This window comes from Podarcis gaigeae (genome assembly GCF_964106915.1).
Source record: "Podarcis gaigeae genome assembly, chromosome: 9".
Taxonomy (NCBI): Eukaryota; Metazoa; Chordata; class Lepidosauria; order Squamata; family Lacertidae; genus Podarcis; species Podarcis gaigeae.
In genome coordinates this window covers 77,251,552-77,275,276 of record NC_139685.1, presented here as the reverse complement: position 1 = coordinate 77,275,276, position 23,725 = coordinate 77,251,552, and the positions used below count along the sequence as shown (strand labels likewise).

Here is a 23,725-nt window from a genome sequence, read left to right as displayed (position 1 = left end):
AGACCTTGTGCTCATTCAGAGAGGACATCTCTTCTTCCATTGCCTGTTTCCAGAGCTCTGCCTCCTCTTTTGGTAACTTTAACACCTCCTGAAAACTCTTGGGCTCTGCAATTACACTAAACACATTTGCAGTATCTGGAGAAAAACGCACTGGAGGCACTCCTTTGTTTTGTCTTTTAGATCTTCTGGGAGAAAATTTTTCTTCTGACCCACTTTCCTCCTCAGAACTATGACCTCTCTTTTGTTGCTTAGCAACTGGTCTCTGGCTAATTCCACTTTCCTGAGAGCTCTTATCTGAACTTTCCTCCCCCTCAGACTCTGATTCTCTATGTTTACCTTCAGAGTCATGAAGCTCCTGGGAAGGTTCAAACCAAACCTCAGTATTGGCATGTAGTCTCTCCCAGCCACTATGTTCACAAAAACTGGCATTCCTGGAGATCACAATGCCATTTGTCCCTTCAGCAAAGCGGAAACCTTTTCCCAGCTCCTGGTAACCCACAAACACTAACTGTTTGGTCTTAGGAACTCCCTTCTTTCTCATTTGTTTTGGAATTAATACCCAGGCTTTTGATCCAAACACATGCAAATGGTCAATTTTGGGTTTTTTCTGAAACAATTTAAAGTACGGAGTTGTACCTATTGTTTGATGAAAGAGCCTATTTTGGAGATAACACGCGGTGAGCATGCTCTCCCCCCAATAAGACATGGGCAAATCAGCATCATCAAGCATGGCAAACATCATATTTTGTAAAGATCTGTGTTTTCACTCTGCAACGCCATTCTCCTCTGGGGAAAAAACGTTCGTTTTTCTATGCCCAATGCCACGCTTTTGTAACCAATCTCTAAAAGCATTTGACATAAATTCGCCACCTCTGTCCGTCTGAATCCTTCTGAGTTTAAGGGACAGAAATCTTTCCACAGATGCCACCCAGCCTTTAAACTTAGTGAACACGTCACCCTTATTCTTCATGGGAAAAACCCAAGAGTAACGTGTGGCGTCATCCACAATTGTTAATGAAAAACGCGATCCACCCCTGCTTACAGCAAAAATTACGTCCATGTGAACCAGCTGTAATGGTGACTCACTAACTCTGTCACTTCTGGGGTAAGAGACTCTGTGGGTTTTAACCTTTTTACAAACATTACAATCAAGGTACTTGTTACAACTCTTTAAATTACCCCCATCAGCCAATTCAGACATTTTTAGTACACTTTTCCAGCAAGCATGCCCCATTTTCCTATGCAATAAGTGCACACAGTTGTCATGTATAGCTTTGTTATTCACTGCAGGCTGAGATTTACTGACTACTGCTGCAACTTGAGATCCTGCTTTAAGCCAAAACAAGCCTCCCTCTGACTTAGCAGTGCCTAAAATCTCACCAGCCTTCTTAATAATACAACTGTCTCCTTCAAAATACACTTTAAACCCAGCTTTTAGCAAACAATCTACAGACATCAGATTGCTCCTTAATGAAGGCACACAAAGTACATTTTGCAGGCATTCACGAAGACAAGGAACAAAAACTGCACCCCCCGAAATCACTTCGGAAGTACTTCCGTCTGCTAGGGCTACCTGGCTGCGCTGTGCTGAGTTCTTGGAAACAAACAATTCATCTGAATTTACGATGTGCCGAGACGCGCCCGAATCAACCACCCAGACAGCTTGTTTCTCATCAGCAATCTTGACCTCAGCGGACACCAGCTGAGCCGACTGTTTTCGTTTGAAGAATTTCTTTTTACACTGCTGCTGCTGCTGCTGCTGCTGCTGATCTCGTCTCTGCTCCTGCACCGGCCACTGAGACTTGACCAACTCTGGACATTGTCGTTTTAGATGCGCTGAAGACCCACATCGGAAACAACGCCTAACAGCAAACGCTGACTCCTCACCGGTAGGCTGCTTTTGCTTCACCTCTGGCACGGCATGAGAACTCCCTCCAAACCGCCCGCCTGTAGAAGCCTCTGCAGCAAACAACCTTTCTTGCCTCTTCTGCCATTCTTCAATCAAACGCCCAGTAACGTAACTGACTGATAAATCACGCTCCTGTATGCCTTCTAGAGACAAAACTAAATTATCCCAGCTTTCCGGGAGAGAACTCAAAGTAATAGCCACCTTCTCCTGCTGGTCTAACGCACAGTCTCTTTCCTATAGCGCAGTAAACTTTAACTGTAAACTGTGTAGGTGTTCCTGCATTGTAACCCCAGGCTGCAACGTTGCCTTGTACAATGCCTTGTGAATGAACAGCTTGGAAACCGCTGTCTCACGCACATGGAGTTCTTTAAGTGCTTGCCACACACCTCTAGCTGTCTTGATTCCCCTCACATACGGCGACTGGGAATCTTCCAGCCCCAAGACAATTGTGGCCCTTGCTCATTGGTCTTTATCGAGGTCTTCATCATCAGGCTTCGCAGGAAACTTACTCACCACTTGCCAGAGACGATCCCTCTGCAGCACTGCCTGCATGCGTTCCGACCACAGCAAGTAATTGGAGTCATTCAGACGCTCAAAAGCCATCTGAACTGGTTGAGAGGCCATCTTGAGAGCGATGTCCCTGGAACCCGGAACCAGCTACTCACAGCCACCGAGAGAGAAAACAGGAACCACAGCACCCAGCACTCACACGCTGCAACTGTTGTCCTTGTGTCCACTGCGTCACCAGCTCACAACAGTCAGGAACCAACCAGTGTCCATCTGCTGCATCAACAGGAACAAGAACTTCTGGAACTACTGGAACCAACACCGTTGATGCTGACACCACCACAACTCAGGCTGGCAGCACAATACCCATAACCTCTTGGAACTTTGAAGTGTCAGGCATAGCTCTAATGGCTTTAGCCCAAACGTAGCAGAGTTTTCCTGCACAGCGAAGAAGCTAGTTGAGGTGGAAATGACTAGTCAGCTAGACTCAGAATAACTATTTACAGGATTTATTAAAAGGAAAAATAAAACCAGCAGAGTTTCTGCATACAAAACAAAGCAAAATAAATCCTTTCTTTCTCTCTCTCTCTTAACCATACACAGCACTTCTTCTCCTAACACAAACTGTGCTAGCATTCCTAGATAACAGAGTTGAGTGCTGGTCGTTAACCAATCAGAGTAAGTAGTTTCTAGGTCAAGCAGACCTTGGCTTTCTTCCAAGAGTAAATTGACACTGCCTTGAGTTAATTGTGTGAAGCCAGAATCTGTAAGTTTTCGTGAGAATCAATTAACAGAAACTGTCTCAATAATACAGTCGTTGCGCAACAGAGTTTTGCAGAGTCTTGCAGAGTATAAACCACTCAGAGAGCAGCTCTGTAGAATATCTTCCTTTTATTCTGTAACTACAACTATGATACAAAACTATATACAGAGCTGAATATTCTAAGCATAAATCAATGCTACACTGAGAGTCTGCAGCTGCTCTTAGCAGCAACCTTATCTCTAGACACGATCTCTAACACTCTCTCTCTCTCCAATACACTGACTGACTCTCTCACACACACATTGATGTGGTGCTGGGCAGAATAAGTAGATAGCAGGACACGCCTCCTCCTCTCTGGAGAGTCAGCAGAGACCATCAGGAGATCATCAGGAGATTCTTGGGTATGGGAGGGGTGAAATCTCCTCAGGGCTCTCCTGTCACCATCCATTCCTGCACATCCCTACCAGGAACCTTAACAGACACCTCCTCCCCCAGTCATGGTGGAGGATCAGGAGGAGTTTGAGATCCAACAGATTTTAGAATCGAGACTGTGTAGAAGACAGTTACAGTATTTCAGGTCATGGAAAGGTTATGGACCTGAAGAAAACTCCTGGGTAGGAAGCCAGAATTTACACGCCCCAGACCTGCAGTGGCAGTTCCACCTTCGGTTCCCCCACAAGCCCACAAGGTTCCACAAGGAGGAAGAGGACGACCTTAGTGAAGAAGAAGCTGAGGAGAGTGGCACATGGTAGGCACCAGAGCAGAAAGAGCCCTCCGAGACAGGCAACGAAGCCGAGGAGGAGGAAGGGGGGGGCTTAGAGGAAGGGGTTATGTCAGCTTCATTCCGGAGCTGACAGAGGCTGAGAATGAGAACAGACAAAGAGAGATAAGGACACTGGAATGTGAGCTGGAATGCGAGAGGGAGAAGGGGCAGCCTAGGACATGACTTCAGAGAACAGAGAGCAGGCAGCAGATAGCAATGGTAATCTGATCCCTGAGCATAGTGACCAAGGAAGGGGGAGCCAGAGCAGAGATGCACAAAATACCAATCTTAGCTCAGAAACAGATGGAGAAAGGCCAGGAATAGCCAGAGCCAACCCCTAGAGGTAGAGGCCCCAATAAAATATTTCAGGGGGCCGCCTCCCCCAAGTTTATGGGCATTGCCATTCAAATGATGTGTGTACACTGTCTTGTGATCAGCTATGCAGGGGGGAGCTTACCTGCTCCACCCCCAAAACTTTATTCAATTTGGCACCCCTGCTGCCATGAGTGCCATGAAAGCAGCAGCACACGACTGGTATCGGCCCCAGTCCTGCCCCCTGCCAAGTTCTGAAGAAATTGTCAGGGAGAGGCAAACGGGGAAAGATTTAAGGGGAGAAACCAGCACTTATAGAGAGCCGAAAGAGATCATTAGCAGTCTGTCGTCTGACAGTGAGCCAGAGGCAGGGAGGGAGGAGGATGAGCCTGGAACCAGTCATTCTGTAAACAGAGGAAGTCAGGGGCGTGGTTTCCGCAGACTTGCATGTTGGGTAAAAAAAGGAAAAAGAAAGCAGACGCGGCAACTGTGCCGGAAGGGTCGGACGTGATTTGAAACACTGGAGATGTACTTTTGAATGAATGAATGAATTAATTTATTACGGTCATAGACCAGAAAAAACAACAACGATAGTTTACAAGGGGAGTAATGGTGTCAATTTAAAAATTGTAAAATTATACATAAAAGCAATACACATATGCACACACACACACACGCACACACGCACTACAATGTATGTATAGACTTAAAAAATGAGGGGGCTTGTCCAGGGGTCAAGTGTTTTACTTTTTTACAGCTAATGCCCTCCGCTTGATCGCAGCCGCAGAAAATTTGGCCACTTTCAGTGTTACTTCTGGGTTTTTATCTCCTAGTAGGATTTTCAGCCGCTGAGATTCAGATCGACCTGGGAATTTCTGAACGATAGGGGAAATAAACAGTGACCTGATATCCCCATAGAGGTCGCAGTGTAGCAACACATGTGAAACCGTTTCCACCTCTTTCAGACCACATGGGCAGACTCGTTCAGCATAGGGTTTGCCCACGTATCTGCCCTTTAGTAAGGCAGATGGCAGTACATCAAATCTGGTAAGGGTAAACGCCCGCCTGTATTTTGCGATTTGTAAATCCAGCAAATATGGTGTTAGATTGAACCCTTTTCCATAATCTTGGATGGCTGGATATTTATCTATCTTGCTCATATGGTCCTGAAGCTCTACATCTCCTATTCGCTGGCTCACCATCCTTTTAGCCTTTTCAAAACCTGAGGCTATAAGTTCTTGTGGGGAAAGCCCCAGGCCCTTCAATTTTTCATAGAGCAACAATCTCCATTTAGACTGGAACGGGTCTAATAGAGTCAATGGAGCCACTCCCACTGGGAAAAATATGAGTTTTAGCCAGAAGTGAATCTTCAGGATCCATATCCTGGCATTGATAGGGAGTTGACCTACCTCCAGCCTAATGGCTGTGTTGGAAACACAGGTAGGTAACCCTAGTAGGGAGCGGTAAAATTTAGTTTGTACAGATTCCAGGGACTTGAGTTTTTGACAGTTAAATATCTGGGTGCCATACATCAGTTGTGGAAGTATTTTTGCGACAAAGACCTGGGAGGCAGCAGGAACATATTGACCTCCTTTTCTATAGAAGAATCTTATGATAGCTCTGGAAGATCTTTGCGCATTTGCAATGGAATTCTTAATCTGATGGCACCAGGATCCCTTCTCATCAAAGATTATTCCAAGATATCTAAAGGATGTTACTTGCTCAATAGGTTGGTTATTAATTTTCCATTTATGTCGGAGTTTTCTCTTGGAGAACACCATAATTTTTGATTTAGTGTAATTTATTATTAGGTGTTCAGCTTCGCAATACTCTGTAAGAGCTCGTAAAAGTTTTCTTAGACACACACAAGAGAAGGAAATAAGTGCCGCATCATCTGCGTACAAAAGGACTGGGATTGGTATATTATTTAGGTTTGGGGGATGAGTACTTGCATCCTCCATCTTTCTGACTAAGGAGTTTATGTAGAAATTAAATAGAATAGGGGCAAGAACACAGCCTTGCTTGACACCATGGAAACTTTGGATTTCCTTTGATAGGTTCCCATAACGGTCACATCTAACACGGATCCGAGTATTTTCATGTAGTCTACGGATAAGAAGCAAAAGACGTCTGTCGATGTTTGTGGCACTTAATTTTTCCCAAAGTCTGTGCCGGGGTATCAAATCGAAAGCTGATTTGAAATCTATAAAGGCTACATAGAGGGAGCCTCCTTTCTTTGAGGTGTATTTCTCCACTAGATGTTGCAATACCAGTCCTTGGTCTAAAGTTGATCTATGTGCCCTGAAACCAGCCTGGGCTTCCTTAAGGATGTGCTCCCATTCCAGCCAGTCCGCAAACTTTTCACGTAAGTGAGTTGCGTAAAGTTTGCTAATAATGCTTAAGAGACTGATTGGTCTGTAATTGGCTGGATCAAGTTTACAGCCTTTCTTGAATATGGGAACGATGATTGCCAATCCCCAGTCCTCTGGTATTATTGCTGTTTGATCTATGCTGGTGAATAGGGTGGCAAGGACTGGGGCCCACCAGTCAATATTGGCTTTGAGAAGCTCAGGGGAGATATTATCTGCTCCCGGGGCTTTTCTGTATTTGAGTGCCTGAATAAGCCTCCTGACCTCCGCAACCGACACCGGAGGCCACTCATCACCTGCCGCACACTGTGTTAGTGGCTGTGTCAAAGGCAGAGCTGAATATAATGATTGGAAAAATGCCTCCCAAGTCCCTGCAGGTATAGTATACTCCACTTCTGAGGAGGTAGATCGCACTCCATTCGCTACCATTCTCCAGAAGGTGGCCGAGTCTCTCTCTCTGGATGCATCTATTAGGCATTTCCATTCTCTTTTCTGTGCCAGGAGTTTTTTGTTTTTAATCAGGATTTTATAATTTCGTTTATCTTCAAACCAGACCGTGGGGAGTTGGGGTAAATTGGCAGATCTATAATTCTTGTATTTTTTCAGTAAGTTTAGCTTCATGTCCTGGCATTCTTGATCAAACCAGGGTTTGGAGTTTTTATATACTGAGGATTGCCTATTTGACCTGTTCCTTTTTTTCCTTCAGGGAATCTTGAAGGAGTGAAATTAACTCCTGAAATAAATTTATTTTTAATTCATGGCTTGAGGAAGTTATAAGGTTATCTCTCTTAGTGAGGAATTCCTTTGAGCATAGCCTACTTGAAATTTCCTTATGCAGTTCATCTGTCCATCTAATACGAGAATATCTGAGCTCCAAAGCTGTAGGGCTCGAATATTCGATTTTCTCAGCGCAGGATAAATCCTTTCCCGCAACTACAAGTGCACTTAATGGCAGATGGTCACTGTCTAAGCGCTCCTCCACTTTGCATTCCAGAACTTTGTTTTGAAGATCATACGACACGATTATATAATCAATTGTGGAGGCGCCATTGTTAGATATAAATGTGAATTCTCCGACCTTCTCCCCCTCAGTACGGCCATTCAGTATAACCAAGTCCAACTTATTGACCAAGTGTAATAGGCATAAGCCAGCATAATTACAGCCTTTATCCTTTGAGATTCTAGCTGGTATTGAGTGGGCTTCCTCTATAATGGGGGCTGTTTCATGGAAATGGGCATACAAAGCCTCATCAGATTGTCCAGTTCTGGCATTTAGGTCGCCAGCCACCACTACAGAGGCATCAGGAAATTGATTTGATAGTTTGTCAAGATACTGTTCTAACTGAGCCCAGGTATTTCTTATCAGTCTTTTCTCTCTTTGTGGGGGTAGGTATACGTTAATCAGCAGCAAGCTGTGGGTTCTCCACTGTACCTGCACAGCTGTGGCCAGATGGTCTAGTGGGTCTAGTTTTTTAAATATGGCCCTTAGCCTTGTTGAGATTAAAGTAACTAACCCACCTTTAACTCGCCCCCCTCTAGTACTTAAAAGACCTGGGAGGGAGAACGCAGAAAAGCCATTTAACTCCACTTCGCTTGTGCTCCAGGTCTCCTGGAGAAACACAATGTCATGTCTCTGAATATATTTAGTAAAGGATTGGTCAGAAGCCCTCTTTTGCCAACCTGCAATATTCCAAGTTAGCAAGGTAAGGTTGCACGTTGTCTTGCCAAAAGTTGATCTTAGTCAATTTGCCTTTAAAAGATTTTTAGGGCCTATCTTTTTGTCTATTGATTGAGTTTCGTTCATTTTGGCAATGTCCATAGATGTATTATCGCCCAAGTACTCAATGGAATCGATTGAAGGGTGCAACGTGCTAACATTAGTGATCAGTACTCCTTTTTTTGGCGAATCTACCTTGAGGTGTTCTATTTGTCTAGTACCAAGTTCGTCCTCATCCAGGTATCTCATGCTGGTCCAAGAGCACGTTGTGGTTGTCATAGGGATGGTTTCCTTCTTAGATGGTAATTTGTTACTGTCCCTTACGCACTGTGTTAGATCTGTTGCTATCAGGTTTATCTCTGCAACTGCAGAGGTATTATAAAAGTAGTCTTTCATGGTTGCCATAGGGATGGTTTCCTTCTTAGATGGTAGTTTATTACTGTCCCTTGCGCACTGTGTTAGATCTGTTGTTAACAGGTTTATCTCTGCAGTTGCAGAGGTATTATAGGAGTAGTCCTTCATGGGATCTATCTTGGCTTTTTCAGAGAGGTTCTCTTTCTTTAATTGGTCCGTTGCCGGATCTTTCTCTCTTGCTTTTTCCTGAACATTCATCTCTGTTAGCTTATTTCTAAGGGTCTCCAATCTTCCCAAGATCTCAGATTGGGCAAGGAAAGGCAACAATCCAAACTGATTTATTAATGCCTTTTCTTCTGGATAGAAGTTATCAGTCCCCTCATTAGGCAGTCTCATCTCCTGTCTTAGTTTCAAGGGCCCTTGCTCAATATGTTCCAGTTTGTCTTTTGAGTGTCCTCTCTCCTCCTTTGATTTACAAGTGAATCTTATCTCAGCTGTCGTAATATCATCAGGAAGCAAATTCAAACATGTGCTGTTTTCAAAATATCTTGTTACCGTTATCCTTTTCTTTAACAGCAAGTGTCTTGATCTATATATATATTTGGCCAAGTTTTGATCTTTGAAGGAGGCAATCACTCGCAGAGAGTATCCATTATAGAATATGAAATCTACTGAGGTAATGTCATTTAATCTTATTTTCCCTGGCAGCATATCATCTAAAGTATTCACAAAATGCACCGAGCGTTCTTTCTGTGTAAGGAAGCCCTTTGGCTTCGGATAGTTTAGAAAAGCCAACTTCCTATCTGCCAGTATCAGTTTCCATCCTTTATCCTGGGACAGATCTTGCCCTGCTACTGGCTCATCTTGAGATCTGCCATAATCAATGGTATGGGGTGAGTCTTCTTTAATATTTGTGGATCCTTGAGGTTTCAGCATAGAGCACCCGAGTAGTGATTTTGTTTCCTCACTTGTTTTGTTAGGCAGCAATGGTGTTTCTTTCAAAGACTTCAGCTGGATCTTTTTTTCTGGATCCACACTGTTATTCTCTCTGCTGCCATGTGTAGCAGGTTTATTAGAGTTTGTTTTTGATTTTGTTGGAATCAGCTTATATAGTCTTTTCCAACATACTTTACACGCACGTCGGTTTATGACAGATTTCCTTGCAGTTTTTATGTTCTTACGTTTCTTTTTAGTTTCAGCTTTCTTCTTATGGGATCTCTTGCTGATACCTCGCTTCTTTTGATTTACTTGAGTAGAAGATTCAGTTTTGGGGGCAGAGACATACAACCCTATGTCCTTTCCTTGGTGTAAATGATTTTCCGCTGATGATCCTTGTGTGCACTTGCTGGTTGCTGGTTGCTTTATATGTTCTGGCTCTTGAGGGATGGTTGGTGGATCAGCACCATGAAATTCTGAGCCTTTAGCTTGGAGGGAATAATTTTCCACTAGTGTCAGGAGCAACCCATTTGTTATTGTTAAATATTTTTTCATAGCTGCCAGATCCAGATTTATAGAGAGCAGCCAGTCCTGAGGATAGCAGTCATTGTTTTCCGTCTGGGAGCCCATAGATGAAGTCTGGGTTTTCTGGGAGTTTCGGGTTTCTTCCTGTAACTCTGAAGATAATATCTCAGCCAAGACTGAGATGTACTTTTGAATTTTGTCAATAAATCAAATAGATTGGAACTGGCCGTGAGCCCGGAGTTTTATCTATGCCGGCTTGAAAGCATAAAGCATCTGACAGAAATCAAGAGCATTCATTGTGTTTGTTCCCCAATGTTATCCCTATATGAGAAACATGGCTCTGGAATTTCCCAGTGAAAAAGCCAAAATTATATTTGTGATTACAGTGGTGCCTCGCAAGACGAAATTAATTCATTCCGCAAGTTTTTTCGTCTTGCGAGTTGATCGTCTTGCGAAGCACGGTTTCCCATAGGAATGCATTAAAAATCAATTAATGCGTTCCTATGGAAACCGCCTTCAGACCAGGTCTGGGACAGTCTGTCCCCCGACCTCTTCTGAAGGCTGAGGGGGGGGGACAAGGGCTTTTCTTCCCACCCCCAGCATTTTAAAAAACCCCGGGACAGCATTTTAAAATGCTGGCGGGCGGCAGCGAAGGCTTCGCTGCCGCCCGCCAGCATTTAAAAATCGCCCCGGGACAGCGGAGGACTTCTCCGCTGTCCCGGGGCGATTTAAAAGCCCCCGGGAAGGCAGGCAGGGGGGACAAAGACTTTTGCCCCCCGCCAGCCTTCAGAAGAGGTCCTTCAAAAGCTGTCCGGGACAGCGGAGAAACACGCTGCGTTTCTCTGCTCTCCCGGGAAGGCAGGCAGGGGGAAGCAAAGACTTTCACCCCCCACCCGCCTTCAGAAGAGGTCCTGGACCTCTTCTGAAGGCCGGCGGGGGAGCAAAAGTCTTTGCTCCCCCCGCCTGCCTTCAAAAGCCGTCCAGGATAGCGGGAAGCGCTTCCCTGCTATCCCGGACTGCTTTTAAAATGCTGGCGGTGGGGAGCAAAGCCTTTCGGCCCCCGCCGGCCTTCCTGGACCTCTTCTGAAGGCCGGAGGGGGGGGAAAGGCTTTGCTCCCCACCGCCAGCATTTAAAAGAGGTCCCCGGAGATTTCCCTATGGGCTTTCTTCTTGCGAAGCAAGCCCATAGGGAAATTCGTCTTGCAAAGTGCCTCAAAAAACGGAAAACCCTTTCGTCTTGCGGGTTTTTCGTCTTGCGAGGCATTCGTCTTGCGGGGCAACACTGTAGTCTGCTAGAAGTGGACACCAGGTGCTGGGTGGCCCCCATTCTCATTGCCTGGCATGCAGGGTTGTCCTTATGTGCCTTGTAAGGTAGCGACCATGGAGATAAGAAGAGGCAATGGGACATCAAACACACAAAGTAAGGAAACAAATATTGGTATGCATTGCAAATAAATACATTCAACAGAAAACAGGCTATGACTGGATGCTTCCATTCTTTATTTTTGTAGCCATCTACATTTGAGTTTGTAGAATAAGGTCTTTTCAAGGTGTTTTTGAGTGCTGATGCCATAGAGTCCTATAATCTAGATGACAGAGTGTGGATTGTGCATTAAAACAGTGAGGTGGGGTGATCTCTTGGTTTTGTTTTTGTGTAGTGATCATGAGATCCAGTTTTGTTCATCTTCTTAGAGCCAAGCATCATCAGGCACCTTTTTACATATGTACCCTATGCGTTGGTCACAGTGTAATGCCATCCAGCAATTCAAACCGCAATCAAGGCCTATTGCAGCACAGTGGTTTTGGTGTGGGTGTTTAGGCTCACCTCTTCTCCAGTACCTGAAAAGAAAGAGCAGCACTCATCAATCAAGAATGGATGTCTACTTCCTCACGTGCTCCCCATGCCTTCTACCATTAAAAAGATGTTCAGCTATTTCTCTCTTAACATCCACCCACAATTGGGATGGATTTTTCTCCCCGGCTTTAGAATTCTGACCATGTAAGGAAAACAACAACAACAACTGTGGGTCAAGATTGTCTCTTTTCTTTTAAACATGAAGTGATTTCTCATAGGAAACTACAAAAAAGTGAAGGTGTCATCTTTGGAAGCTCTGTGGTACACACAAGAACTGTCAGTCAATTTAGTTTGGGAAGTATCCAATGCAGTACTTCTGCTATTGCCAGGATTTCCATTTCTGCAACAGAACTGGCCCTCTCTCCTTTCCATATGCACCCCCATCCTCCTCAGATCTGCTCTGGACAGTTGTGGGTGCTGAGAGATCCTTACTCTCTCATAGCAGAGTTAGCACAGTAGCAATTATTCTGAGCATATTAAAACCTTGTTAGATTTGCATCCGCCTTCATCCACCTCCTCTCACATCCATCACCCACCCCATGCATGAGAAGAGCAATGACACTATACAGAAACAAAAATAGCTATGTCCTCAAATGAATTACAAAATATAATCTATAACCACAAAGCCATCATAGAATCATAGAGTTGGAAGAGACCACAAGGGCCATCGAGTCCAACCCCCTGCCAAGCAGGAAACACCATCACAGCACTCCTGACATATGATTGTCAAGCCTCTGCTTAAAGACCTCCAAAGAAGGAGACTCCACCACACTCCTGGGCAGCAAATTCCACTGTCGAACAGCTCTTAGTGTCAGGAAGTTCTTCCTAATGTTTAGGTGGAATCTTCTTTCTTGTAGTTTGGATCCATTGCTCCGTGTCCGCTTCTCTGGAGCAGGGTTGATTGAAATGATATGATATCTCTCACATATATATCTTATCTGAATCTAACATGATGATTCTGTCGGAAATCAAGCCCATATCAGGAGAAACTGGCAACTCTCCCAGGCACCCGGCTTGATCTCCTGTTGACTTCCCTGGCTACATTCCCCAGCAAGATCCAGGCTAGGTCGCAATAGGCGATCCTTCTCAGCATGAGAAGAACACCCACCCCCCTCTTTCCTGCCCCCCCCCCCGGGCAGGGGAAATAGATAGACAGAAACGTATTTTCATGCCTTTATTTCTGTATTTGCAGCATTGCAAAAAACATGACTGCTCTCTTCAAACTCCAGCAGTCTAGGAGCAAACACTTCCTGCACTTCCTGTACAGGAACAAACGGAAGAGCTCATATCACACTCTGAGCTAATTCCGGTGCTTCGCACTGTGAATTGACTGTCCCTCTGTTTCCCACGGACACTCCCAACATTCCCATTATGTTTTGCTTTCAAGCTAGCAGTTTGCAGCTGCATTGCTTCTATATCGTAACAGATTCTAAGTTTACTTTAATCAATTATCCATAGTTGACAAACATGTCACCCTAGCCTCACTCTTATTGTCACTTGCATTCTCCAGTGTCCATTGTATACTGAATCAAGTCCCACTACACAGCACTGAAATTCTGTGATAAATGTATTCTATAACTCCCTCGTTTTTAGCTCTCTGTGAATCTATTAAATCGATATTACTAGTAATGGTGTAGTAGGAGTTTTTTTTTACTCCCATGAGATGTTTGGGTGAGGGTCTGCAGTACTTAGCTAACTGTAACCACTGGCATACAGGGTTTGTAAAGTTTACTCAGTGCCTTTGCCAAAAAAGGATCTGTGGTTGGTATTGGGTGCATCTCAATAGAGATGTATGTCATTGGATTTTGTTCCAGGAGACCTTGCAAAATTGAAAGCAGCCCTCTGTTAATCTAGTCTTGGTAATATATGCCAGTCCAGTTTTCTGTTCTACTACCAAGCTGTGGATGAGTGAGATCTTACTCTGACCCGTACATCTTTCTACACTAGCTGAAAAGAGTTTTTAGATACTTAAAGGGAACCATGAACTGTCTTAAACTGCCAGCTGACAATGTTGCTCAGTTTTACGTTCCTGCAAGTCCTTTTGAAGCTGATCTAAGCAGCACAAACCATTTAAAAGGATGCCTTCAGCCTCTTCCAAATCACTGCATTCACTAGGTTAGAGAAGCATCCTGCCTCTCCAACGTAGTGAAGAGCACCAGTCACTCACCTGGATAATGATGTGGAGGAGTACATATGTAGATCTTTGGTAGTAGAGAAAATTGCATGGCAAAATATATTTGGAAATGGAAAGAATCAATTATGTAAACAGAATCTGCAACTTTTTGGAATGCATGCCATTAACAAATGTTTCTGCAGAAACTTACGTGACTAAAGCCTCTATTCCTGCCAGCCATCTCCATTTCTTTGTTGCCTTGTCTTTAAAGACTCCAAACCAAAAAAACCTCTGACTCTTTTGTACTTGGTTGTTTATAAAATGCTAGAGTAGGGGTGTTGAGAAAGAACAAATAAAATCTTTTAAGACAATGTCCCTTTCTCTGGGAGACTATAGCACTTTACAGAAATTCAACAGGCATAAAACAAACACATTTTAAAAGAAGCAGGTGTCACAGTTGAAGACCCAATACAAATTTTGGGGGGAAGCAGTGATCAAAATTATACATTGTATGCCCATCACCAATAAGTATTTTTTATATCGGATGTGGTATTGTTCCCCTGAACAAAATTATGATGGTGATTATGATGATGGAATCAAGGAAGCATCCCTAAGAGGAAATATTGTAGTGAAGGGGAACTTCACCTGCCCTCACCGAGACTGGCTACATATGTGTTCCAGTCATGACAGAGAATTATAATTTCCAGATAGTGTAAATGATTGTGCCATAGAACAGCTGGTCTTGGAACCACCTAGCAGGACAGTGACCTAGAGAGCCAGTGTGGTGTAGTGGTTAAGAGCGGCAGTCACATAATCTGGGGAACCGGGTTCGTGTCTCCGCTCCTCCACATGCAGCTGCTGGGTGACCTTGGGCCAATCACACTTCTCTGAAGTCTCTCAGCCCCACTCACCTCACAGAGTGTTTGTTGTGGGGGAGGAAGGGAAAGGAGGTTGTTAGCCACTTTGAGACTCCTGAAGGGGAGTGAAAGGCGGGATATCAAATCCAAACTCTTCTTCTTCTTCTTCAGTCATGACAGAGAATTATAATTTCCAGATAGTGTAAATGATTGTGCCATAGAACAGCTGGTCTTGGAACCACCTAGCAGGACAGTGACCTGTGTGTCAAATACTCCAATTTCTGCATCCATGTTTGATGGTTGGTTCCAGAGACACTGGAATCAGTCCAGTTGTGGTATGCTTGATGGCATGACGATGGGGTCTCACACATGTCTGTGCCCTGCAGCACCCCAGTAACCCCTCTGCTAGGGCTAAGGGGCTGGGAGAGGGATATACCTTGCAAGCTCCTCTAGATAGGTAGCCGTGTTGGTCTGCCATAGTCAAAACAAAAAAAATTCCTTCCAGTAGCACCTTAAAGACCAACTAAGTCAGTTCTTGGTATGAGCTTTCGTGTGCATGCACACTTCTTCTTCTTCTTCTTCTTCTTTTTGTTTTTGTTTTAAGCTCCTCTAGAGTCATCTCCATGATACTCTCCTGCCAGAAGGTTACCGTGGTGAGGGAAACGTTCGTTTCTAAGTACTCAATACATCTCAAAGAGCAGAGGAAGAATTTATAGAGAATCCAAGAGATAGATGCCTCTGAAGTATCTCCTCCTCCTCCTCCTCCTCCTCCTCCTCGATCTCCATCCTGACTGCCAGCTTCATTCTATTAGAGCTCAGCAGCTCCAAGAAACCTTAGTTAGCCCCAGATGGTAGCAGCTGCTCCCTGCCCCACCCACCCTTGGCTTGACTGATGGAGTTGCTGTCTTGGCTGCATACAGGTAGATGTAACCTTCTTAAATGGATAGTCATGATAAGAACCCTTTGACTCAAGGAGATCCTCTACCTTTTCAATAATCGGCTTTGATGCTCACCTGTTCTTCCTTTGTTTCCACAGAAATGAGCTTGGCGCCTTCCCTCTCACATCTTTTTTGTGAATCAGCCCATGAAGATTGGTCACGAGAAAGGAAATACATTGTCCTTTGATATATAAACCAACCATCATTCAAGTTACCAATAAGGAGGTCTTTGAGTTAAGCCAGATATGGAGGAAGAAGAGAAAAAGAAAACAAAATAGTGAAGTCAATTTCAGCTTAAAATTCAAATTCAAATTCAAGAATTTAATGGGAACCACCTTGTATGCCTGTGCAGATTTCAATTATTTTTGTTAAGTTCATTTCTGTCGCCGCATGGTAACATATATTCATCTGGGAAGCTCAGAAATCTTAAAACAAAAAAACATTAACTCTTCAACCCATGTTGATGCTGCAGTAAATACCTGGGTGGGCATAGCTGGAACAGGGAGTGCAGTCAAGAACCTCACCTACTTGTTTCCACCTGGATACTTAGGGCAGCATCAGGGCAGACTTGAAGGTTGGGAAGGGGGAGTAGCTGTGGTTTATCAAAATTCTCTTTCTCTCTACAAGCTCTCTGTTCAGTTGAAGAGGGGGCAGGAATCTAGTGTGTGTGTTGCTGGCATTGGGCAACTGGGACAGATGAGGGATTCTGCTGGTTTACCACCCGCTATGCTGCCAAGCATTCTCCCTGCCTGAGCTGACGGGATGAATCCAGTGGGCTTCCAAATGGCTCTGGGAGATTTTCCAGCTGATCTGACTGGTGCTCCTGCTGAGCTTTGGCTGATCTCTGGAGTATCCGAATAATAATAATAATAATAATAATAATAATAATAATAATAATAATATGCTGTCTGTCTGTTGTTGTTGTTGTTGTTGTTGTTATTCATATGCTGCCCATCTGACTGGGTTCCCCCCCAACCACTCTGGGCGAAATCCAAAAAATTAAAACACAACTGAACACCAACCATATAAAACTTCCCTGAACAGGGCTGCCTTTAGATGTCTTCTGAGAGGACATGTCTTTTAGCTGATCTGTTTTGATTGTCTCTATTATAGCAAAGAATCAGTTACAGATAGGTAGCCGTGTTGGTCTGCCATAGTCAAAACAAAAAAAATTCCTTCCAGTAGCACCTTAAAGACCAACTAAGTTAGTTCTTGGTATGAGCTTTCGTGTGCATGCACACTTCTTCAGATACACTGAAATAGAAGTTTCCAGACCCTTCTATATAGTGAGAAGGTGGGGAGGGGTATTACTCAGAAGGGTGGTGGGAATGGGTGATTGGCAGATAGCTGTGATGAGCCTGTTGACGACTCTTAACGATGGCAATAGGTCTTACAGGAAAAAGCAAGGGGTGAGAAGGTGAAAAATGGCTTTGTCATGTATAATGAGATAAGAATCCAAGGTCTTTGTTCAGACCAGGTGTCTCCATGGTTTTAAGTTTGGTGATAAGTTGCAATTCAGCAGCTTCTCTTTCCAGTCTATTTCTGAAATTCCTTTGTAGTAAAACAGCTACTTTGAGATCTTGTATAGAATGTCCTGGGAGATTGAAGTGTTCTCCTACTGGTTTCTCTGTCTTGTGATTCCTGATGTCCGCTTTATGTCCGTTTATTCTTTGGCGTAAGGTCTGGCCTGTTTGTCCAATATAGAGAGCTGAAGGACACTGTTGGCATTTGATGGCATACACAAATGCATACATTATACACGACAAAGCCATTTTTCACCTTCTCACCCCTTGCTTTTTCCTGTAAGACCTATTGCAGTCGTTAAGAGTCGTCAACAGGCTCATCACAGCTATCTGCCAATCACCCATTCCCACCACCCTTCTGAGTAATACCCCTCCCCACCTTCTCACTATATAGAAGGGTCTGGAAACTTCTATTTCAGTGTATCTGAAGAAGTGTGCATGCACACGAAAGCTCATACCAAGAACTAACTTAGTTGGTCTTTAAGGTGCTACTGGAAGGAATTTTTTTTATAGCAAAGAATGACAGTCTTTTCTTTCATAACCATAGAGACTAAATAAATTCAAAAGTTCAGGAGAACTGAACTAAATATCTCTGATGTTTCGGAACTTCCGGTGGAGCGCGATCCTCCCGCAAGCGGGGATATTGCCAGGAGGCAAATCCTGTGCTATTTCGGACAAGGAAAGGGTGCTACAGGGCGCAGCAACCCCTAAATTTAATCTCTGGAGGGTGTCCAGAGAGTCAGGTTCCCGGCGACGCCAAAAGCTACCCGCCCGGCCGTCAGGTAACTCCAAAAAGGAGCAAAGAGTACGGTGGAGCGGGGATAGCGGGCTAAGGGAAGCCATTGTCTACAGCCGAATAGTGAAGCCCCGAGCTTGTAGGGAAAGCGCGCCGCTCTCAAATATAAGAAATCCAGACCTAAAAATTACAGATTGGATGGTGGTTAATAAAGGTAGGATTTGGGGGGAAAAGAGAGAAAATTACGGAGTTCAGCTGTCATCTGGAATCAGCTCAGACGCAGCACTTTACACAGAGCTGGGAAAAGGACAGTGAGTTGCTGGTAGCAGTTACTGTTGCTTTCTATCCTTTAACTAGTTTCTTTTTAAAAGAATCTCCTTAAGGAGCTACAAAGAAATAAAAGACTACTAAGTTAAAGGGGGAACAGAGAGATACTATTTTGAAAATTGGCAGTCTTTTGATGTAACGGAGGGTAAAAGAAAGATCAAAGCTCCTGCTTACTTTTGGTTTTAAAAGACAAAGAATTGCGTAGCGGAAAAGGAGATTCCGACGCCATTGGCATTTTTAAAAGTAGTGACAAAGACAAAAGACAGAACGGCGACGGTAGTGGATAAAAGTTGTTTATCTGGCTTTTCTTTCTTTCTTTCTTTTTTACTTTGAGTGTTATTGACAAAATAGATATTAGGGACCCTAGCCAAACAAAATTACTGTTATTTGGACTTGGGAAAACTTCTCTTTAGTTGGAGTATTTTTAACGTGTCTCAGATTTGGATTTATGACCCCTAGTAGATGGAATACATCACTACAATTTATTTATTTTCTAAGATCTTCTCATTGAAAGACTGATTATAATTGGAAAGAGACTTTGGCTCCTGTTTACATTTGGAATTTCCTGTTTTCTTCCTACATTGGCGATTTTGGAGTTTTGCTCTGGGAATTTTGGTTCGATACTTGGATTGATTTTGGAATATGGATCTAATGCAGACTTAAACTTCTGAATTGGCTTTCGGATCATTTGTTTATTACCAGTTTTTATTATTTTTATTATTTATTATTATTTCACTGTTACTGAAGACTAACTGTTGGGTTTTGGGACTTTCTGGATTAATTTGGAGGAGTGCTTTGCTCTGTTTTGTGGAGTTTGGAGTTTACAGGGTTAAAACTCCTTGGTGTCCTGTATCTGGGGAGGGGCCTGACGCAGGGCCGTACGTCACAGGCTTTGTCTGTGAGAGTTACTTTCACTTTTGACTGAAAGAAGCAGGAGAGAGACTGTGTGTGCTTTTAGCACGGAAGATGCTGGAAAGCTCTGATGGAATGAGACTGATTTATGGCTTGTAAATAAACGCTTTTAGAGATAGCAACGAACTGTCTCTGGACTTGATTTATCCCTCTATCTCACACGGACGGCAGGACTGCTGCAACTCTGTTTTCCTGCCCTGGTCAGCCTCAAGCCCTGGCAGCAGAGCTGCTCAGGGAAGTGCTGACTGGACGGCAGGATTTAATCCCCAAAATCTTTTTTCTTCTTTTTTGAGGGAATTTTTGTGCTTGCCAAACGTATAACTAAAATATAATTGGATTACAAACGGTACAAAGGAATTTCAGAAGATTAGCTGAATAAGGATTTAGCCTAATTGGTGGCAAGAAGATTGGTCATATTCCGGCCCCTGTTTTGGTCCTCTACTCTTTTTAAATAGTTTTGCTTTTTTACTGCTTTTCAATAGTTAAATTTATGGTTGGGCCAAAAATAGAAAATAGACAAGTTACAAACTATAAACTACAAATCAGAAACCTGAACAAAAGATAAAATTGGACTTGACCAATATTTAGAAACTGAATTTCTGTAATTTGGGACATTTGTTGGATTTGTTTTTAGGGTGGCTGGTGGTGTTATAAAACAGTGTTGTGGAGAATTTGTCTGATAATTTTTATAAGATGACACACCAGCAGAAGAAAGGGATGGAAGGGGGGTCCACAACAGATAGGAGGGCTTCTAAACAAGAAGCAGATTTCAAAGCAGAAATTTTGAAAATGTTTGCTGAAATTAAGCAAAGTGAGAAGAATTTAGAAACTAAATTAGAACAAGTTGATAATAAGATTGGGAAAATGGACAAAAAAAATTGATGAGACAGTTAATGAACTTAAAGGGCAAATAAAAGAGGTATCTAAGAGAACACTATCTTTAGAGGAGGGGATGAAGAAGACAAAATTGGAAATGAAGGATGTGAAGCGAGAGGAAGAGAGGATCAGGGTGGAGATGTCGGAACTAAATAAATCACAGGAAGAAATTAAAGATGTGATCACCATGAACGAACTGAGACAGAGGGAAGTTAATCTGAGGCTGAGAGCCGTGCCGGAGATTCAGATGGAAAATATCAAAGAAAGATTGATAACAGAATTAGCACAGTGGCTGGAGTTACCAATAGAAGAGGTGTCAAAAACAGTAGAAAGTTCATTCAGAATGAGAGTTAGAACAACCAAAGCAAGAAAATTTCCAGGTGACTGCTTAATAACTTTCAAGGATAGAGAAATGAGAAATCTGATATTGCAGAACAGAGAGAAAAGATTGAATATAGATAGAAACTATATAATTATCTTTAAAGAGATACCAATAAGATTGCTGAAACGAAGGGACCCATACAAGCCACTGGTGCAGATTCTAAAGAAAAATAACATTGATTTTAAATGGGAATTTCCAGAGGGAATTTCATTTTATTACAAAAGTAAAAAGCACAGACTGACGAGCCCAGAAGAAACAGGAAAATTTCTGAGAAGGTACAAGGAATTGAAAGTAGAGAAGGAAAAAGTTAAAGGAGCAGAAGGAGGAGCAGGAGCCAGAGGAGAGTTGGAATCGGGGGAAGAGGAAGAAGAGAATGGAAGGAAAACAGATGAAGAAGAAGAAGAAGAAGAAGAAGAAGAAGAAGAAGAAGAAGAAGAAGAAGAAGAAGAAGAAGAAGTGGTAGAAAGGTTATAGAAAAGTAAACAAAACTTATTTAAGCGGAATTACCATGGCGTTAAAATTATGGAATTGGAATATAAATGGAATGAATGAGAAGAAAAAACGGAATAAAATTGAACAATTTCTAAAAAAGAAAAATTTGGACTTTATATGTTTACAAGAGACACATGTGGCAAGAAAACATAGAAAAATATTGACTAACAAAAGATTAGGAAATGAATTTGTATCTTCGGATAAAGAGAAAAAAGAGGGGTAGTTTTATATATTAAAAGCAAAGTCGAATCTCAACAAATCTTCAGAGATGAAGAAGGGAGGATCATAGCAGTCCGGATCAGATGGCAAGGGGAAAATTTGATAATTGTCAGGATCTATGCACCTAATGGAAACAAGACTGATTTTTACAAAACTTTGGAAGAAAAACTATTTGAGTATATGGATCAGAAAATCATAATAATGGGAGATATGAATGGTGTGGTTTCATTGGAAATGGACAGACTAAGAGATGGAATGAGTAAAGAAGGAAAATTACCTAAGACTTTCTTTTCAATGATTAAGAACTGTAATTTGATTGATATTTGGAGACTTAGACACCCATTGGAGAAACAATTCATTTTCTTTTCCGAACCAAATCAGTCAATGTCAAGAATAGATCAAATATGGGTTTCAAATGAATTGACGCCAAGAATTCTACAAATTGAAATTCATCCTAAAGTAATTTACGATCATAATCCAATAAAATTGGAACTAAAAGGCTTTGAGGAAAGAACTTTTAGATGGAAAATTAATGATTATCTTCTAAACGACCAAAGAATTGCAGAAAAAGCACAAAAGAAATTAACTGAATATTTTGTTGATAACATCAATAAAGGTACAAAGATGAGTGTAGTATGGGACGCAAGCAAGGCAGTGATGAGAAGTTTCTTTATTCAGCAGAATTCATTGAGGAATAAAAATAGAGAAAAAGGGGGAAAAGAAATTTTAAAGCAGATAATGGACAACAAACAAAAATTAATTAAAAAACCAAATAATTTGAAAATAAAACAAGAAATTAAAACTTTGCAAACTCAATTTGCAATGATAATAAACAGAGAAGTGGAATGGAATATCAAAAAGTTAAGACAGAAAAACTTTGAATTTGCTAACAAATCAGGTAAATGGCTTGCCTGGCAAATCAAAAAGAGAAAGGAACAGAATACGATTAGTAAAATTACCGTGAATGGCGAAGAGATAGATAATCCAAAAGGAATTAGAAAAGGATTCTTGGACTTTTACATACAACTATATAATAACAGAGAAAGGAAGAACATGAGGAAAATAGAGAGATTTTTAAAAGAAAAAAAGGTGCAGAAGATCCCGGCAGAGAAAAAAGACCAACTGAATGCCCCTATAGAATACGAGGAGATAAAAGAGACTATAAAGGAATTGAAGAGGGGAAAGGCCCTGGGACCAGACGGATTTACATCAAGTTACTATAAAGAACTGAGAGATGTTTTGACGATCCCATTGAAAGAAGTTATGAATAATATTCTGAAAGAAAGAGATGTCCCAGAAACGTGGAAATAAGCATATATCACATTTATCCCCAAACAGGACTCAGATTTAACACAGGTCAAAAACTATAGGCCTATTTCATTGCTGAATACAGATTATAAAATATTTGCTGGGATTTTAGCGAGAAGATTGAAAAGGATATTATTAGAAATTATTCATAAAGACCAAGCGGGTTTCCTTCCAGGCAGACAGATGAAGGACAATAGAAGGAATATAATTAACATTTTGGAATATGTTGAAGAATCTGGAGCATATGGAGGTAGGGAAAGAGTTTTATATTGGAATAAAGGCAATATATACAGAGCAGAGAGCTAAATTGATTGTAAATAATGTGACTACGGAAGACATAAAAATATCTAAAGGAACTAGACAGGGATGTCCGCTCTCGCCATTGTTATTTATAATGGTCCTGGAGGTCTTTCTAAATGCGATTAGACAAAATGAATTAATAAAAGGGGTAACAGTTGGCCAGAATGAATATAAAGTTAAAGCCTTTGCTGATGATCTGGTAATAATGATTGAAGAACCAACAGAAAGTGTAAAAGAAGTATTGGAGGAAATTGAACAATTTGGAAATGTGGCAGGGTTCAGATTAAATAAGAAGAAAACTAAAATAATTGCAAAAAATATGGAGCAAAGTATGATAGAAATAATGCAACAACGAACAGAGATAGAGGTGGTGAAAAAGGTAAAATATTTAGGAATTTGGTTAACTCCTAAAAATATTGATTTGTTTCAGAATAATTATATACCGGTCTGGAATGGAATAAGGAAAGATCTGGAGGTGTGGGGTAGCATGAAACTGTCCTTCTGGGGTAGAATTTCTACGATAAAGATGAGCGTTCTTCCAAAGATGTTATTTTTATTTCAGACTATCCCCATACTAAAGGGGGTCACGATTTTTAAAGAGTGGCAAACAGTGATTTCAAGGTATATCTGGCAGGGCAAAAAACCAAGAATTAAATTTAAGTTACTAACGGATGTGAAAGATAGAGGTGGTTTTGCCCTGCCAGATTTGAAATTATATTATGAAGCAGCATG

The 23,725-nt window shown here is 42.2% G+C and overlaps 2 protein-coding genes across 6 annotated transcripts in view; one reads left to right on the top strand and one right to left on the bottom strand.

Moving 5' to 3' along the window:
- The window catches only part of LOC310852804 (CD209 antigen-like protein C), a 114,889-nt gene that overhangs the window by 34,683 nt on the left and 56,481 nt on the right, over nt 1-23,725 (bottom strand). For 2 of the 3 annotated variants that reach the window (XM_083756842.1, XM_083756849.1), the window contains exons 7-9: nt 15,994-16,145; nt 14,335-14,447; nt 11,633-11,994 (exon numbers count right to left, since the gene is read on the bottom strand). In XM_083756842.1, coding sequence (XP_083612968.1) covers nt 11,844-11,994; nt 14,335-14,447; nt 15,994-16,145 — 416 coding nt within the window. In that variant the 3' untranslated portion in view covers nt 11,633-11,843. Of the gene's footprint in view, nt 1-11,632; nt 11,995-14,334; nt 14,448-15,993; nt 16,146-23,725 lie in introns of those variants that run through there. The other variant, XM_083756843.1, reaches the window with a different exon arrangement.
- Nucleotides 1-23,725, top strand: part of LOC310852802 (uncharacterized protein) — a 62,574-nt gene that overhangs the window by 29,236 nt on the left and 9,613 nt on the right. The window contains exon 1 of one of the 3 annotated variants that reach the window (XM_083756837.1): nt 22,223-22,973. The exons of the other annotated variants lie outside the window; for them this stretch is intronic. The gene's annotated coding sequence lies outside the window, so the exon portion shown is untranslated. Of the gene's footprint in view, nt 1-22,222; nt 22,974-23,725 lie in introns of those variants that run through there. 3 annotated transcript variants of the gene reach the window in all.